Source organism: Nicotiana tabacum, chromosome 5, assembly GCF_000715075.1.
Source record: "Nicotiana tabacum cultivar K326 chromosome 5, ASM71507v2, whole genome shotgun sequence".
Lineage (NCBI taxonomy): Eukaryota > Viridiplantae > Streptophyta > Magnoliopsida > Solanales > Solanaceae > Nicotiana > Nicotiana tabacum.
This window is the reverse complement of record NC_134084.1, coordinates 150,772,678-150,792,686: the sequence shown is the minus strand read 5'-3', so window position 1 is coordinate 150,792,686 and position 20,009 is coordinate 150,772,678. Positions and strand designations below refer to the sequence as shown.

The following is a 20,009-nucleotide window of genomic DNA, read 5'->3' as shown; positions in this document are numbered from 1 at the left end:
ACCTTGTTCAATTGAATATAATCAATCACATCCTTATAGTGCCATCCTTCTTCACAAATAGAACCGGCGCACCCCAAGGTGACACACTAGGCCGAATGAACCCCTTATCGAGGAGTTCGTGAAGCTGCTCTTTTAACTCTTTCAACTCCGCTGGTGCCATACGATGCGACATAATAGAAATGGGCTGAGTGCCCGGCACCAAGTCAATACCAAAATCGATATCCCTGTCCGGTGGCATGCCTGGAAGGTCTACAGGAAACACATCGGGAAAATCCCTCACAATTGGAACAGAACAATACTAGGAATCTCTGCACCGACATCCCTCATAAAGGCTAGATATGAAAGACAACCCTTCCCAACCATACGCTGGGCTTTCAAGGATGAGATCACTCTACTGGGAACATAATTAGTCGCACCTCGCCACTCAATCCGTGGCACACCCGGTATAGCCAATATAACTGTCTTGGCATGACAATCCAGAATAGCACGACATGGAGATAGCCAATCCATGCCTAAAATGACATTGAAATCCACCATACACAATAATAAAAGATCCACTCGGGTTTCCATACCCCCAATAGTCACCACACACGACCGGTACACTCGGTCTATAATAATAGTATCACCTACCAGGGTAGATACATGAACAAGTAAAGTAAAAGACTCACAGGGCATACCTAAATAATGAGCAAAGTATGATGACACATAAGAAAAGGTGGAACCAGGATCAAATAATACAGAGGCATCTATGTAGCAGACTGAAACAATACCTGTGATAACAGCATCTGAATCAATAGTATCAGGTCTGCCTAGAATTGCATAGAAACGGTCCTGACTACCACCTGAGCGACCTCCCCCTCTGAGGCGACCCCTACCTGACTGACCTCCACCCCTAGCTAGCTGGGTGGGTGATGATAAAGTAACCGGCGTTGAAGCCAATGACTGACCCCTCTGCTAAGATGAACTTGTAAGACGACGAGGGCACTGCCTCCACATATGACCCATCTCTCCACACTCATAGCAACTTCCGAGTGCTGGAGGAGGGGACTGAAGGGAACACCTAGCACCAGAATGACTAGCAGATGCACTCGGCATAGAAAAGCCCTGAACTGATGGAGCACGGGACGAACTCTGAGCTGGAAGGGCACTAAGTGATGACTGGCCCTGATGAGAACTGTGAGAACCATGACCCGATGATGCCCCATGATAACCTGGGCGAGCTGGATGAGCAGGCTTAAATGGATGGCCTCTGCCGTGCTGAAACTGACCTTTCGAAGGAGCAGCACTATAGCTACCAGATCCTCGAGGCCTCTTGGCCTCCCTCTCCTCTCTCTCCCAGCGATGAACAAACTCAATCTCACGGGCAATATCCACAACCTCCTCGAACGTAGCACCAGTCACCCTCTCCCTGGTCATGAGAATACGAAGCTGATAAGTGAGGCCATCAACAAACCTCCTAATCCTCTCTCTCTCTATCGAAACCAACCAAATAGCATGACGAGCTAACTCATAGAACCTCATCTCATACTATGTCACAGTCATCTCTCCCTAACGCAACCACTCAAACTCCCTACGCAGCTCCTCTCTACGAGACTACAACACATACTTCTCCAGAAAGAGAACGGAGAACTGCTGCTAGGTAAGGGGTGCTGCACCAACAGGCCTACGCCTCTCAAAAGTCTCCCACCAAGTGAAATAAGCTCCCGAAAATTGATAAGTAGTGAAAGCGACCCCGCTAGTCTCCAAAATACTCGCTGTACGAAGCATCTTCTAACACTTATTCGAGAAACCCCGGGCATCCTCGCCCTCTACACCATTGAAGGTCAGAGGCTGAAGTCTACCAAACCTCTCCAACCTACGTTGCTCGTCCTCTGGCATGGCAGGAACTACATAGTCCTGAGCAGCTGCAACCAGCTGGGCTGGGTGTGCCCCCAACGTCTGAAATCCCTGCACGACCTGCTCAGGTGTGCGAGCGGCGGGAGTTTGATTGCCTCCCCTAGCTTGAGAAGTAGCTGCAGCTGTAGTAGCCGAGACCACCTGAGCTAGGCTAGTGCAAACTAATAGAATTTGAACCAAGGCCTCCTGAAGACCCGGAATCACAATGGGCACAGCTGGTGCCTGAGCTGGTGCTGTTGGAGCGTCCATAACTGGGACTTGATCCTGAACTGGGGCGGCTGGTGGATCTACAGGTGTTGCCCTAGCTGCTGTGCGAGCCACACCTCTGCCCCTACCGCATCCTCGGCCTCTAGTAGCCACACCTGGTGGTACTGGTGGTCGTCCATCCTGACCGATAGCGCGTGTCCTCACCATCTGTGAGAGAAGAGAATAATAGAAGTTTAGTACTCGGATCCACAAATTCGCACGACAAGAATTTCAAGAATATGAAGTTTTTCCTAAAGGTTCTGCAGCCTCTCGAGGATAAATACAGACGTCTCCGTACAGATCCGCGAGACCTTACTAAACCTTCTCATGACTCGTGAGACCTATGTAACCTAGGCTCTGATACCAACTTGTCACGACCCTAAAACCAAACCCGGTCGTGATGGCGCCTCTCGTGAAGACAAGGCCAACCAACTCTTTCCCATTTCAGTTGTAAATAATTAATAATAATAATTAAGTCATTTAACATAAAAAACCCCAAAGTACATTTAATAATACAAGTTTGCGGAAATACAAAACCAACACTGCCCGATACCGGGGTATCACTAGTCATGAGCATCTAAAAATCTGGAATAATCAAGATAAGTCTACAGAGTTTCAATACAAAACTAAAACAAGGAGACATAAGATAGGGAAGAAGCTCTGGGCTGCAAACGCTGGCAGCTACCTAGAGAATCCTCGGATCCGCCTGAGCTGGAAAAATTAACACTCGGGAGCGGGACCAGATGCGCCTGAATCTGCACATAGGGTGCAGGGAGTAAAGTGAATACTCCAACTCAGTGAGTAATAATCATAAATAAAGACTGAAAGCATGAAATCAGGTAAGGCACACTATATGCAATAATGAAGCGGTAAAACAGGTAAGAACATTGGTTCAGTAAAGTTATGTAAAATCGTATAAGTTCAATTTAAACTTTAACAAATGCCTCTTCAACAATTAAACAGGTAAATGACAGACAAATAATACAGATAAACACATAAAGGATTTCCCCTTAGGCACAATGTCAACAATACCAGCCCCTCGGGCTATATCTCACATCACAATGGGTACCCGCACTCACTGGGGGTGTACAAACTCCTGGAGGGGCCCCTTACAGCCCAAGAACAACATCAATCCATCTCGTGGAATCATCACTAGGCCCTCGGCCTCATATCAACAAGCAATCTCGTGACGTACATATCTCAGGCCATCGTCCTCATAATCATAATCAGTGTTTCCTCACAATTAGGCCCTCAGCCTTACTCAGTCAAAATCCTCACAAGCCACTCGGGCAATAGCAAACATGATTCTTAGCTCAAAATGTCATTTAAAAGATCATTTCTGTATTAAAACAGAGTAAACATGGTTGAGTTATGAAAATAGTGGAATATAACTTGACTGAGTTCAAGTATAAAGTCAAAACAGTGAGGAAATATTAATAAAAATCCCCTAAGGGTTCAAATAGTTGGCATGAAGCCCAAATATGGCATTCAACCCAAAACAAGATGATAACAAATAGAATTCAGTCAAATACGCGGTAAAATAGTCATTTGGGATGGACTAAGTCACAATCCTCAACAGTGCACGACCCCACGCTGGTCATCAAACGTGTGCGTCACCTCAATATAGCACAATGATGTGCAATCCGGGGTTTCATACCCTCAGGACATAATTTACAATCATTACTCACCTCAATCCGGTCCAAACTCTAGCCCGCGATGCCTTTGCCCCTCGTATCGGCCTCCACTCGCATTGAATCTAACCAAAATCAGAATCACAGCGTCAAAATATGCTAAGGGAACAAAGCCCAAGCGAAAATAATCAATTTACAACATAAATCCCGAAATTACCAAAACCCGACCCCCCGGCCCACGTCTTGAAATTCGATAATTTTTACATCAATAGATCCCTTATCTCCCCACGAGTTCATACATATCAAAAGTTCTGAAATACGACCTCAAATGGTCCTTCAAATCCTCAATCAAAGGTCTAAGTTTTCAAGCCCTAGTTTCCCCAAACTTTGATCCTTAAATTTCATAAATTACCAGCCTAATCCGTGAAACAATACCATAAGAACTAGTTTTTAGGTCCAAAATCCTTACCTCAATGAAGTTCCCTTGAAATCTCTTTTCAAAATCGTCCAAAGAGCTCCAAAGCCGACTCAAAAATGGTGAAATAGCTCTAAATCGCGAAGGACACAATTTATACCTTCTGGCTCAGGCATTTTCGCATCTTCGGCCATAGACCCGCTTCTGCGGTACCACATTTGCGGTCCTTGAACCGCTTCTGCGGAAGTCACTTAAAATGCCCACTCCGCATCTGCGATGAAGTATCTGCACTTGCGCCATCACATGTGCGGATCCTGCTCTCCTAGCCCCTTTCCGCTTCTGCGACCAACCGTCTGCATATGCGGCGTCGCACCTGTAGTCCCCAATCCGCAGGTGCGGAAATACCAGAAGCAGAAAATCTGCAGCTTATTCAAATACCAAACTCTCCGTCAACCATCCGAAATCACCCCGAGCCCCCCGGGACCTCAACCAAAAGCACAACATATTCCAAAACATTATTCAAACTTGTATCAATATTGAAAACCTTCAAACAACATCGAATCAACCAAAACACATCAGATTCAAGCCTAAGTTTCCAAAAATCTTTCGAATTCTACTTTTGATCAAAAACCCAACCAAACCACGTCCGAATGACCTGAAATTTTGCACACATATCCCAAATGACACAACGGAACTACTGCAACTCTCTGAATTCCATTCCGACCCCCATATCAAAATCTCGCGTACCAACTGGAAATCGCCAAAATCTCAACTTCGCTAATTCAAGCCCAAATCTACTCTGAACCTCCAAAATACATTCCGATCACGCTCCTAAGTCCCAAATCACCTTCCAAAGCTATCCGAACCATTGGAACTCACATCCGAGCCCTCTAACACATAAGTGAACATCCAGTTGACTTTTCCAACTTAAGCTTCCTCAAAAGAGACTAAGTGTCTCAAACCTTACCAAATCCTTTTCGAACCTGAGCCAACCAACCCGATCACATATAGAACCGATAGACAAAACAATAAGAAGCAACAAAGTGGTAACTCATGAGACAACTGGCCGGGTCATCACATACAAAGAATAATCCCGTTATACCAGAGTCGATTCTTTATAATATAATCTTGAAAGATTGTTCTTGTTTAGGATTTAGCTTTGATTGTGCTTCCTCACACACTTGTATAGCATTTTGATTCTTATTAATATACTAACATTTTTTACTTTGTGTTATAACGCTCTTTTTATGTAATAAATTTATATATCCTAAGAAAATTTATGCATATGATGAATTTAAAAAAATAATTGAATTGGATTCTCTTAATAAATAAATAATTAAAAGATTTAATTATTTAGTTTTAACATAAAAATAATTTATTCTATGTTGATTCAAATCTTAATATTAGTTTATCTGTTGTTTTGAATATTTAATCTTAATTATAATTTTATCCACCATAAAATTTTATTTTCAGAGTAAAAAATTGATATGACATTTCACTTTTAGATCTTTATGTTTTTAGAATCATTAGTGCTATCGACTCTTATCAACCATTTTTTTTCTTTCTCATATATTTATATTCTTAAATATTTTTTAGTTGTTGTTTAATAATTGAGTATTTTTTAATATTATACGAAAAATTGATTAAAAATATATATTATTTGAGTAGGAAAATAGTTGAAGTATAATATAAAAATATATATATCGTGGGGGTATTTTTTTCCTCAATTTCAACTCTTTATGAACTCCATTTAATATTACTTTTATTTTTTCTTCGTATTGAACATTACGTAGTGGTAATGTATTTCCAATATGAAGGATTATTATGAAATTGATTTTATTAAACCTTCCTATACTTTTAATGAGAATTTAATAGATAAAATTTTATTAAATTTTAAAATCTTAAATTTAAAAATTAGCATAGAAGGTATTGTAGGCCAAAAATAGGTTATTGCAGTTATGTCCTTTCCCTATGAGTTCTTCCGTTTAATATTTTAGGGCTATTTCGATATATTAATATATTTTCAAATTAAATTAGTAATAGGAATTTTTAAGAAGTATATCCTAAAAGTAATAGGATTACATGACTAAAGATATTTACTTGTTCAATTTTATATGAATTAGACAGTTCGAAAGTAATTATACTAATATGATTTAAAGGTATAATCATGTAGGATTTCTAACCTGTAGTATTATGTCTTAAAACTAATAAGATTATAAGGCTAATATCTAGAATTCCGGTTATGTCCTTTTATTATGAGTTATTATGTTTAATATTATAAGGCTATTTTTGTAAACCGACATTATATTCATGCTTTTATAATTATATATATAGTATATATATATTTAATGATTTTAAAAAAAATACAAATACTCCCCTCGCTTCAATTTAGATAGGGTTCTTTGACTTAGCACAAAGTTTAAGAGAAAAAAAAAAGCTTTTGAAACTTATGGTCTTAAAAGCTCAAGGGTTAAAACCTTTGTGGGGTCATGTCATTTGTATGATTATAAAAGCTTAAGAGTAAATGGATAAAATGAAGAGTTTAAAGTTGAATTATTTTCAATTGTAAAAATGTATCTTTTTTTTGGAACGAACTAATAAGAAAAGTGTATCATCTAAATTAAAATAGAGGGAGTATAATATTTGAACAAAAGCTACATACGCCCCTGTCAAAAGGCATCAAGTTTCACCAAACTATACAACAACAACAACAACAACAACCCAGTATAATCCCACTTAGTGGGGTCTGGGGAGGGTAGTGTGTACGCAGACCTTACCCCTACCTTAGGGTAGAGAGACTGTTTCCAAATAGACCCCCGACATCCTTCCCTCCAAGAAGTTTCACCAAACTATAGCAACTAATAATTCTCTAGCTACTACGTACATATATCGTGCGGCCATTAATTTAGTTCCAATTTCTTCTATATAAAAACCCTTAAGGTCTTACTGGCTTTTGTACCCTACACACAAGCAAAACATTTATACTCATATCCACTACTTTCCTCAAGTTACTCGTTATAGTTTTTATTTATTTTAAGAATGGAAATGGTTGGAAAGATTGCATGCGTCGTGGTTTTGTGCATGGTGATGACTGCGCCATATGCAGAGGCGGCATTTACCTGCGGCACGATTCAAGGTGCCACGCTTAGTTGCCTGCCTTATATGCAAATCGTGGCCCTCTCGGAAACTGCTGTAACGTCATTAAAGCTTTAGTGAGTGCAGCGAAAACCACATAGGATCGTAGGACTGCATGCAGTTGTTTAAAAACAGCTTATAGTGTTCTCAAAGGCATTGATTTGGGCCAAGTTGCTGGCATCCGTGCTTCTTGTGGTGTCAACATTCCCTTCAAGATGACCCTCTCCACTTACTGCAACAAGTATGTCAGTGGTATATATTATTCACCCTAATTCTACCATAATATAATATATTTTGGGTTGCAGAAATATGACAAATAAGTAGTAATATTTTTTTAAATATTTGAATTTTTAAATATTGTGATTTATAGTACTCTTTACGTAGTTTCTAGATATGTAACCAAAAAACAAGTAGCCCGGTGCACTAAGGTCCCGCTATGCGCGGGGTCCGAGGAAGGGCTCGACCACAAGGGTCTATTGTATGCTGCCTTATCCTACATTTCTGCAAGAGGTTATTTCCACGGCTCAAACCCGTAATCTCCTGGTCACATGATAACAGCTTTATCAGTTACACGAAAGCTCCCCTCCTCATATAGTTAATGTTGGTTTAATATAATCTAATGGAGGGTCCAGTAAGTTTCTTGGTTGATGGTGGTATCGCAATCATGTGGAGAAGAATAAGATGCATGGATCGAGTTTGATCATGTGCTTAATTATGGGTCGTGTCTGTTGTCTCTTTCTTCTATTTTCGAGTCTTGTAATAAAACTTTGGCGGTTGGTTGTATTATGATACAATCCAATCTTGATATATAATACATATTCTACCAGTATCTTATTTAGTTCAGTGTCTCTTCCACGATTTCCTTTTCTCTGTTTTTCTTTTCCTTTTCTTTTTACGTACGGATAAGAAATAGATGACCTACCTTAATTTTCTTTTGAGATATTCTTAGACAAAAAATCACGATATGCAAAGCAGGGGCGTATCTAGAGTGTAGTGTATGGGTTCCCGGGAATTCAGTAACTTTTGCGTAGACCCTGTATTTTTATTAAATTCTATAAATATCTAACGATGAACCCAGTTATTATGGTATATTAATTTGAGATTACGACAGGAACCCATAAACTTTAAATTCTAGATTCGCCTCTGATGCAAAGTAGAACAGAATCTAACGACGAGTAAAAATTAAACCATACTAAAATACATGCTATATAACAAATGTGAAGAAAAGATCAATCCACAAAACCAGAGAACACCCATTACCTAAAAGAGATTCTTGAGCTAACGAATGATGATGCAGTTTAAAAATAGATTTATTACAAATGAATAGTTTGAGAATGCCAACATTAGACTTGTGTTATCGATTTAATGAATAAGATTCGTTGAGATTGTTTATGGGTGTCTCTAAATCAAATATTAGGCGAGTTGGGTTATGATTCATTATTTTGCTTATCTCAATCCATTTTCGCCCAAATAAGCCGGGCAATTTACTCGCCATCTATTAATTTCACTCATTTTGGCCCGTTTAAGTTCGGTCTAGAGTCTAGACCGTCCATTTGCTTCCCCTAGTTCGAATATATGAAGTTAAGAAAACTAAATAATAATGCAAAGTTGTTTTTTGGTATGTACGTTAGGGACGATTTATGCAATTACTGTAATCAATTAGGCAAACAGCTCTGACGATAAATTTTAAAAAATTTTAAAAAAAAAACTCTGAGGGAAATCAAATTACTCAAAAGCAAAATGGTTTCTCATTCACTTGACAACCATATTAGGATTTACTCGCCAACTGAAAACAACATAATCCAACTTCTTTGAAAAACAAATGACCATACCTCTCCGTTCACAGTTACTCACTTATTTTAGGTAACAACAAAGGTTCCAAACTAAATGAACAAAACTCACAATTACAATTATATTGGAAATAATTAACCAAATTCGTAACACACTTGAATCTTGATTTTATCAGCATCATTAGCAATATTTAGTTCACCCTCCTGCAGTTGACACGAATTTGACCTTGATTTCCTGTCAATGGCTTGATATTTCCCATCTTAATCATAGACTCAGCAAAATCTTTAGAGAAAGTTCCAAGGTTGGTACTGTATGTCTTAACAAGATTATCAGTTTCTCCTCCACTAAACAAAGCTTGATCAGAGTGTAAAAGCCCTTTCTTTGATACCAAGTTACTAAAATATTTAGAGTCGAAAAGAGCAGCAGTAGGATCAAGGGAAGCAAGATTAGAATCACCTCCACTACGTGGACAATTTGCTTGACGTTGACTTGCAAAGGTGGAATCAATGTTGTTAGTCTCATTGTAGATGCGATCTCTGAAGGTGAAACACTGAGCAAACCCTAGGGTATGGCCACCGGAAAGCGCGACGAGGTCTTCCTCATCCAATCCTTGATTCTTGAAGTTGTTGATAAGGGCAGGTAAGTCCATAAATGGAGATGGAATATCATTGTTGGCTGTGGTTCTACTTGCTGTTGTGGAGTCTCTCCTTCCTAGTTTCACTTCCCATGTTGGTCCATGTAGCTGTTCACGTACAAATATTTCAGTTTAATTAATCATTGAAGGTTCATAACATTAGCGGCATACACATTTAGAGATCCAGGATTTAAAGTTTAACAGTTCATATAGCGACCTCAAGTTAATATATAATAGTAATTGGTTTATTATAGATATTTAGCATTTAGAAGGAAGTAACACGCACAGCAACTACAGAGTCACGAGCTGCAACTGCCAAGATGTCCGCACAAGATACAACCGGACGTCCACAAGCTTTATCAACCTCAGATTTGATTTTATCAATCACCTCAAATCCTCTAGCAGAATTGTTATTAGCACGAGCAGTCTTTTCACTGTCAATAGTAGCTGTTTGGTCAAGAAGAACCGAAGCATCACAGCCCTGCATTAACCAAAAGCAATGACTTCATTCCTAACTTCAAGATTTTAGGTTCAATACTCAGATGCTCTCACAAATAGAAATTAGACTAAAATGAAAAAACATTAAGTGCAAGAAAAATAATGTAAGCTCACATTAACGAAACAATCATGAAAATGCAGACGTAGCAGAGAAGCGCCCATTCGTCTCTCTTTCCGAACTGCATCCTCAACAACCCGTTTAATGGTTGGTAAAGCTTCAGGACAAACATCCTCATAGAAATCATCTGATAAATCTGAAAATGCTATCACTGCTAAAGAAAACATGATCAACACTTGAAGAAAGAGGAAGCTACGTGAAACCATTTTTGATAATTAATTACTGCTATATAGTCTATAAAGTTCTACACTTTCTATATATGTGATGTTACGGATTCTGTGTGATGAGAGTAGTAAAATGTGGCTATATTTATAGGTTAGAAAAATGTTGACTATTATAACACGACAATGGTTTTAGGTTTAGCAACTCTCACAAGAATGAGCCAGACTGAGACAATTTCTGAAAGGACGGTTTTTTAATATTTTCTGGTCCGCGCGGAATCAATTATTCATGCACGAAATGTTCAGACTTGGTAATTGTAAATTATTGCAAATTTGAGTGGGACGGAGTCTCTCGTTTTATGATAATTAAAATCAAACCAACTACTTAGCAAACGTCTAGATTAAAACCATATCAATTTTGACTTAGCAAATAAATTGTGTACGTTATAACTCCCTCTTTGTATGCCGTAACATTTTATTGAACTTTTCTCTTTGCATAGGCCTAGCAAATTTCTTAATATTATTTTATCTGCTAGATTTTTTTTTTGGGGCGGGGGGGGGGGGGGGGGTGGAAGATTTAAAACCCTTTGAATTTTTTTTCTAGCTCCAGAAATATAATTCTCGATGGCACAGAAAGAAAAATATATTCTACACTTTTGATTTTTATGTGCTTTATCACTTTAGTTTTTTTGCTTTAGGCATTCCGTATCCGTAACTTACTGGTCCTGGTTAATCTAGATTCGCATCAGGTAGGCCGGTAGGAGGGTAAAACAATTCGGCCAAAAAGTTTTTCATTTCCAAAGCTCAAACCGGAGAACATGTTTTATCACTCGTTGATTCTTTGCATTGTGGAAAAAATGAACTACAAAGAGCCGGTGACTAAGATATATAACAATAAATTGAAGATTAAGAACCATTTTCTACGAGGATATGACCATAGACTTACTTCACGAGAATGGTTTATTTAGACTGATGTTATATGAGGAGTTATTGATGATATAATTAAATAAATAAAAGTATATATTATCTAATAACTTAAGCTTTTAGATGAGATCGATGATCATATATTTTTGCATATTAGTAGAACAGGCAGAGTTCATCATCCATTGTCAAAAAGAACACAAGCTTAAATAAATATGTGTTATTTCTAACAGCTTAGGTTTCTAAATGAGATATATGGTCACACAATTCGGCGGGAGTAATGAAGGAGGTTAATTTGCACATTAATAATAAGCAACTACCAACTCCAAAGTTGAAAACGAAAAAAGTCAACGTGTCTAAAGTAAAATAAATGAATTAGCAAAAACAAAATATAGAATAAGAAGAACAGATCAACGTGGACTATATCGAGAAAAACATCAATCTAATTTCTAGTATAAATGTCAGCGCTAACAACATGCAAATTGATTTTGTAAGGAGGAGTAGCTATTGGTTAATTTGATGCTAAAGGTCTTATTACTAGTTCTATAAAGAATAGAGTGGACAATTTGTCACAGTTCCTTTTTTATTGGCTCATTCATTAATTACTTATAAGGTACGTTAATTCAATATTAATCATATGGCCCCTTGCCATAACGCATTCACCAAAAATATCTTAAACAAAATATGAAATACGTAGGCTACGTTTTTTTTTGGCCAATCAAAAAAGTATATATTATAGATTACGGAACATTACAAAGAGCAAAGTGCGTTGGTGGTTCAGTGTTACAAAAATAGGGTTGATCACTGATGCCCATTTGCGCTGCAGTACAAAAAGGTGCATGGTTACTATTACAAGTGGTTGCCAACATGCCTAGGCAAAAGGAGGGAGGTTCCAACTGCACTGTGGTAGATGAGGTGCGCCTATGGAGTTTTCCCTGTTGATCTAATAGCAACTCTTGTAATACAAAAAAAGGTGGTTGCCATAGGTTTGTACTTGGGCATTACAAGCTAGGGTTGCCCCAGATTTAGGTAGTTTATCTGCTACTTGATTTTGCTCTCTATATGTGTATCACTCAAGGTCTACCCAGTTGGTGTAGCATGTACCTGCATTCATGAAGCAAAGATGAGTAGTGTGGATTAGGGGAGTGGAGTAGAGAAATTACCTCTATTGAATCAACATTGACTTCCAGTGGAGTGAGATGGTGATGCAGAGCAAGTCGTAAACCTTCCAGTAGTGCAGTGAGTTCCATATAAAAGTGGTTTCCCATTTTCCTTATGCCTATATATCCCAGTATCCAATTGTCTGTGGAGTTTCTGATTACACCCCCAAGACCACGTTTTTGGTGAGGGATACTACAAGCTCTGTCAGAGTTTAGTTTAAAATATCCATTATTTGGAGAGTTCCATTTGACATGCATGTGTCTAGGTTGTGTACGGCACGTGTGGTTGTTTATGCCTAAAAAGAAGTATTCTGATGCTTGGCCTATAATGTGTGGGATGTTAGGAAAGTGGTTAGTGCTTTAAAAAATAGTGCGAATCCAACTTTTTCATAAGTGCCATAGAGCATTTGGGATTAGGGTATGAGGGTAGACTTGGGTAGCATTAGCTTTCTTGTTTAAAATGAAATTAGATAGCTTAAATGAGGGATTCTAATGAAACCTGTCTAGACTCCCAGCGTGTGGGTTGATACCTAATTGATGCCAAACCATTTGTGCTCGGGGACATTGAAAGAAAATATGAGCACGGGACTGGCAGATTGGACAAATTGGATTTGGAGAGAGCGGTAAATTGTGTAGATAACTTGTTGTGGGTAATCGATGGTGGCTCATAAGCCAAAGAAATATTTTATTTTTGGGGCTAGCTGAAGGTTCCATAACCATTGGAAAGATTTATATTTTTTGTAGCACGCAATTGGTTGTATAAAGATTTCACAGTGAAGTTTCCACTTGGGATGAGCCCCCCGTAAATGTGATCGTAGGATATTTTATTTGTGCGGGTTGGGATGTATTGATTACTTATTAGATTGTTTAAATTACTAGGGAGCTCAAAAGGGATTTTTTGAAGGTTTATTGTGTTCCCAGCAATATAGAGTACTAATGTGGATGATTGTTCATTACGGAGTAGAGGACCTTCAATTAGATGTCGTAGTATCAAGTTAGGGCCTAACCAAGGTTCCGTCCAAAATTTAATGTGGATTTCATTTGCTATATTCTAATTTATTCCATTTAGACATGAAGTCCATCCATGTTTGATGGCTTTCCAATTAGATGAGATGTTAGTTGGATTATTAGTCCTGGAGTATTTTGGTATAGGGATTGAAGTCCAATGTGAGGAAGGGGATTGAAACAATCTCCAAGCTAGTGAGCCAAGACATTATTTTTGTCTGAAAGATTGTGAATTTCCTATCCACCACAGGCTTTTGGTAATTGGATTGTTTCCTATTTAATAAGGTGAATCTTACGTTTTTGTGTTGTGGTTCCCCATAGAAAATTTCTTTGATAGCATTCTAATTGATTGGTAATATTGGTAGGTAATTTGATAGGCAACATAACATGAGTTGGTAAACAGTTTAGGGCAGCCTTTATTAAGGTGGTTCATCCCGCCATTGTTAACAAATTTATTTTCCACCCGACTAGTCTATTTTTGTAGTTAACCGGGAGGAATTGAAAATTTGAGTTTGTAGGTCGTTTATTGAAATTAGAGTATCTAAGGTAGTTACCAAAGTTTGACCCCTCCCTCATATGGAAGGAATGTGTCACACTTTCTCTATCTGCTATGGAAGTGTTCTTAGAGAAGAATATTTTGGATTTGGTATAATTAATAGTTAAGCACGAAACCTTAGTAAACAGGTTGAGTGTGTCAATTATAGAGTTGATACTCGTTGGGGTTAATTTAAAGGTTAAGGTAATGTCGTCATCAAATAGAAGGTGAGAGATTTGTGGACCTTGCCTAGATAATTTGATGGGGTGCCATTTTTGGTAATCTACTTCAGCATGTATTTTACTTGAGAGCATTTCCATGCAAAGAATGAAAGTATAGGGTGAGAGGGGGTCCCCTTAGCGGATGCCTATTGATTGTGAGAAGAAATGAGTGGGTGCTCCGTTAAGTAGAACTGAGATGGAAGAGGTGGCTATGCAAGACATAATTAATTTGATCAACTTTGGTGGAAAATTGAAGTAGTGGAGGGTGTCATGTATGAATCCCCATTTCAGCTTGTCAAAAGCTTTTTCGAGATCTAATTTGAGAAGAAAAGATGCACGATCACCTTTTTTTCTCCTGAAATAGTGCATAATCTCTTGCACGATAATTGCATTATCAGCTGCTCTGCGATTAGGTAGGAAGGCTAGTTGTTCCAGAATGATGAAGCTAAATAAAATTGGTTTGATATGGTGGACTATGATTTTGGTAATTAATTTGTAGAGTGTGCTACAAAGGCTTATTGATCGATATTGAGTGACAAAGATAGGTTATTGTATTTTAGGGATAAGAGAAATGTAAGTTCTATTAATTTTTGTAGGAATTTGTTGTGTGTTAAAGACTTCCAAATAGAAAGATATGACTGAGGAGCTCACTTGAGTCTAGTAATTTTGATAGAAATATGGATATAATCCATCAGGTCGTGGTGCTTTTAAGGGTTGGAAAGACTCAATGGCATTATTGATTTCTAGTTGTGTAATGGTGTATTCCAATTTGGAATAGTCATGATTATTGATGATGTTGGAATGAGCTTTATAAGTAGGGTATGTGTTGTGAGTGTGAGTAGTAGTAAATAATTTGTGGTAATAGTTCTCAATTGAGGTATTGATCTCTTGTTGATCCAATATCCAATTACCCACCGAGTTTTTTAGTGCAGTAATACGATTGCGTCTACGTCGTTGTAAAGTAGTTAGGTGAATTTTTTTTGTGTTGGCATCTCCTTGTTGTAGCCAAGTTATTCGAGATGTTAGTTTCCAAAAATCCTCTTCATTTTTTAGTATGTCATTATATTGAGTTATTATGTCAGTTTCAAGATTTTGTAGAAAATGACTAGTGGTGTATTCGGGGGAATTTTGAATTCCTTGGATTCTCGCTAGAAGAATTTTTTTATTTTTGTAAATGTTACCAAATATGGGTCTATTCCAATCCAGAATATATTTTGTAAAGTCTGATAGCAGTGAGTATAGGTTTATTCGGAGTCCAATTGAGGGTAATTATGAAATTAAATAGAGGGTGAGTGATCCAGATTGTTTCAAAATGAAAAAAAAATTCGTTAGGAGCTTTGAGTTTATTAAGATTTAGTAACAACGGGCTATGGCCGGAGTGTGTTCTTGGTAGGTGTTGAACAGAGGCTTCAGGAAATTGGTTTAGCCAGTCATAATTTGTTAAACATCTATCTAGTCTTTCTAGTATACAATGTGATAGTTGTCTGTTGTTGGACCATGTAAATCGACTACCCGTATAACCAAGGTCTACTAGATTACAATAGTTAAGACATTGAATAAATTTGTCACTCCTCCAATTATTAATCTCTAAACCACCATATTTTTCACTAGATTTAACTATTTCATTAAAATTGCCTCCTATTAACCAAGGTAATTTAATTTGATCATGTAATGCTCGCATCTTATCCATAAGATAGATCGTGTGTAAAGGTCATTTTTAGCATAAATGACAGAGAGTAACCAGGTTTTAAGTGTTGGGGGTACCTGGACAATGAAGTGAATTTCTTGACTTGTGGCTGCTACTTGATCAAGTTTGATTCAGTCATCTTTCCAAAGTAGAGCAATTCACCCAGACATGCCTTCAGCAGGTGATTGAGCCAAGTGTGTAAACCAAACTCAGACTTAAGTCCCTCATGATCGTGCATATCTGTTTCAAGTAGTGCTACCAAAGCTGGTTTATGGTAGTTGAGCATGGAGCGAAAGTTGCGACTGAACTCTGGTGACTGGGCTCCTCGACAATATCAGATAACGAACTACATGGATTGATTATTGAGCAGGCTTGGTGGAGCCTCCCTCTCCACTGTTGAGGATCTGGTTATCAGGGATTAACACTATTTTAAATTTTTCCACCTTCGGATTTCTTGTTCGGCAGATGTTTAGGGAAAAACTTAGTAGTTTTGGTGGGCATGCGATGTTCACTTTTCTTTCGTACTGTTCTTTGAGGGTGTAAGTTTTATTCCCATTGAGATAACACAATATGGAAAGTGCTTCTCGTATCTCTGCCATTGTGGCTGCCACTTCCAGTTAAGCTATTTCGTCGAGTTCGTATGAAGGTAGATTGGGTTGGTGAAGTGGACTCATTGGAGGAGTGAGTGGGTAGTATGGTGAGTCTTGTGCATGAAGGGGTATTATGGGTGCTATCGATGATCGTGGTTAGATCCAAGGTACAAAGGTTTGAGGTGGTTGTTGTGGTGGATAAAAAGGCAGTTCTAGAGTGTTCATTGGTGGTGATGGAGGGACTTTCATAGATAGAGTTGCTGGAAATGGTGGTGTCATTGGTTGTGCTTGGGTGAAAGTTGATGAAGGGTTCATAGCCCAGAGGAATTGGTTGTAAAGCTTCACCCCATGCACATCCCTTATGTTACTATTTGTGCTATATTTTTTGGATTTTGTATTATTACTATCGCATCATGGTTGTCGATTTCCATGCTGAAGGTCAGTGCATGTTCTTGCAGGCTCATCTCTAGCCATGATTGAGGGTATGTTTGTAGTGGTGGATACTGTGTTATGTAGATGGGTATTGGTTGTGGGGGATGTTCTTGTGGTGGTTACATGGTTATTGTGTTGAGGAATATGGGGTGTTGGAGTAGGTTCATATTTGTGAAGGAGATTATTCTCCTGTGATGGAAGTTGTGGTGTGATCGGTTCATTTGGAGAAAGTATGTACGGAGTGGTATGCTTTTTAGTAGATGGAGGGATAATGTTAGTTAATGATGGTGTTGCGGTATGAAGTTGATTTTGAGAGGGTAATAGAAATATTTGATTTACTATGGGTAATGAAGGTGTAGTTTTGTGTGCGTTTTCGGCACGTGAAGGGCCGATGGAGTTTGCTTGTTTTGGGTAATCAGTGGTTTTGTGATTCAGGTGGGAAGGGTAGGCATTGGGTTTGGAGTTTGTAGATTATTTTGGGTTATAGGGGAAAGGATGGATGCCGTAACATAGGTATGTAACTGAGTGTCTATAGAGAGGTGTGAGGTGGAGCTGCATGGGTCTGTATTGGTGAAGGTGTTAGATGTTTTTTTTTCATGTGGAGCGTCTTTGTTGTATTTGGTTGGGAATTAGATGATGAGTCAGCAAGTATGGGTGGTGGTAGTATGATTTGATGCTGAGTGGATTTTGGGCTAGGTGGTGGCTTGGTATCTTGATGGGCCATTGTACTTGGGCCTGGGATACTGCCTGTTTGGTCCATCGCTTGAGGTTCTAGTAAAAATTTGAGTGTTTTTTCGTTGAAAATTTTGGGAGGGGTGGAAAAGTCATTTTGGCTTGTTATGTTAATTACTGATTTTTTAATTGTGGCATGGTTAGCAGGATTCGAGAGAGTTAGGTCAGAGGTCATACCTGTGGATCCCGCGCCAGCAGCCGTTGTCGTGCGTGTTAGTACTTGGTTGGTTGTGTGAGATTGTCCACGCGAGCGAGTCCTTGTTGGGAAGGTGACCATTTTCATTCGTTGGTTGTGGAGATTGGTTGTTTAAATTGTTCCGGTATAGTGTCATGTGATGTGTGTGTGCGGGAGGATTCATTCAAGGAAGTGATGTGCAAAGTGTTGGTATTTGATATTGGGAAACTTGGTGGAGATGAGCAGAAAAGTTTAGTGTGGCCTAGCCTACCACATAGGGTGCATAACATATTTAGCCCCTCTTATAGTATTTGTTGTTTATGTGTACCTATGTACACATGTTTTTCTTTTTTGAGGGGCATCTCTAAAGGAACTTCGATACATATTCGTAAATAGCGGCCTCTTGTAGTTGCCGAGGTGCATGTATCAACTTTGAGGAGGGATCCAATTTTTTCACCCACTCGTTAAAGTATTTCAAAATCTTAGAACTCTGTAGGTAGTTCTGACAATCTTAGCCAAATTGTTGTGTAGGTGAATTGGGTGTTGGAGGCTATAAATTTTGGTTCCCACTTGCGAACAGAGAGAAAGTGGTTGAATATAAACCAAGGACCATTGTGTAGGGCATTGATCATGTTTTTTTCCTTTTGGAACTTAACTAAGAAGAAGTCACACCCTAAATCTATTAAGGGAAGATCTTCCGTGGGCTTCCATAGTGCATGTAATTTGGACCGTAGAGTTTGATGTCCAACGTTTCTTCCAAGATTTTGATGATGACAAAGAATTTTCAGGGGAATAAAGGCATGACTTATCAACAAATGCGAGTGGTATGAAGGTGTCTTGGTGGAGGTTATTTATTGTTTCATCGGTTAGATCAATATGTGAGTGAGTTTGATGACATGTATTAGAGTAAGGGGTGAATTTATTGTTGGCCAATAAGGTTTGTGCAAAAGATAGGGGTGGAGAAATTTCAGAGCTTGGGTTTGGAGTTGGAGTTGGAGGCGTATCGATGTGCATGGAACTAATGTCCGGTGGTTCTAGTGGTGGAGAGGTGGTGGTGTCGTTCATTGGTCCTTTTTTACCTTTGGCTACGTTTGAATAATACATTTTGTGTATTGTTTGTCAAAGTGTTAATTAAGGTTTTAGTAGTATCATGGTTTTGCATGCAGATTGCATGGACATGTTCTTTATTCCAACTCTGAAAGATTGAATAAAGTCCAGATGTATCCCTGTTATAATTTTCATGTCGTCAACATACAAGGACACCAACATAATTATGCTACCTTCTCTCTTAAAAAGTTGATATACTATTGCACATCTTGAACATAATCTTTACATATAGCTATGGACTTTATTGCACTATTAGGATGGCAATGGGCGATTGCAGGGCGTGTTGGGAAGCGTGTCTGACTAAATGAAAGATATAATAATTTCAAGAGAAAAATAAAAAAATTCGTGACAAGAAAAGATTTATGTGGTTTGATAATTTTTTCTTACACCACTGCCATACAGAGAATATTTTATTACTCTGAAGAGAAAAAAGAAATTTGAGGGATGGTATATACTTGAGGAAAGAGATGCCTATTTATAGGAACATATTCGAATATGAACACTGCTTCTTTTCTTGCTGCTGCTGACTTTTCGTGCCGCATACATTTCCTTATTTGCCTTTTGCATATTGTTCTCTTTCTTAATTAAGTATTTCTTTGACATTTTTTTCTTTCTCTCTTACTACTCATTTTAAAGTTGGGTTTATTCCTTTCAATCTCCTTGAAAAACTGATGATAGGCTAGAAACCTGTATTTTAGCCTTAGTATTGCACTCTAATTAATATATTTTACATATGTTTGAGCTTAAATGATGGTGAATTACACTTCTTATGTAGTTTATCCCTTGCAGGAAACGATTCAGAGCTATTAAAGTAATTTGAAGCTAAATCGAACAAGTTGGAGCTTTGAAGTCCGAGTAGAAGCCCAAGAATTAAGGCGAGATCACATTCGGATGGGGGGGAGGGTCGAGGACCAAGTTC

General features: G+C 38.4%; 1 protein-coding gene and 1 pseudogene across 1 annotated transcript; one reads left to right on the top strand and one right to left on the bottom strand.

Annotated features, from left to right (window-relative positions):
- The first annotated feature begins 7,227 nt into the window (after positions 1-7,227).
- Positions 7,228-8,073, top strand: LOC142180660 (non-specific lipid-transfer protein 2-like; annotated as a pseudogene).
- A 924-nt stretch (positions 8,074-8,997) lies between these two features.
- Positions 8,998-10,640, bottom strand: LOC142181275 (peroxidase 22.3-like). The gene is made up of 3 exons (XM_075254203.1): positions 10,361-10,640; positions 10,035-10,229; positions 8,998-9,856 (listed from the first exon to the last, which is right to left on the bottom strand). Exons 1-3 carry the CDS (start codon positions 10,568-10,570, stop codon positions 9,305-9,307), a joined length of 957 nt encoding a protein of 318 aa, XP_075110304.1. The 5' UTR covers positions 10,571-10,640; the 3' UTR covers positions 8,998-9,304.
- Positions 10,641-20,009: the final 9,369 nt, after the last annotated feature.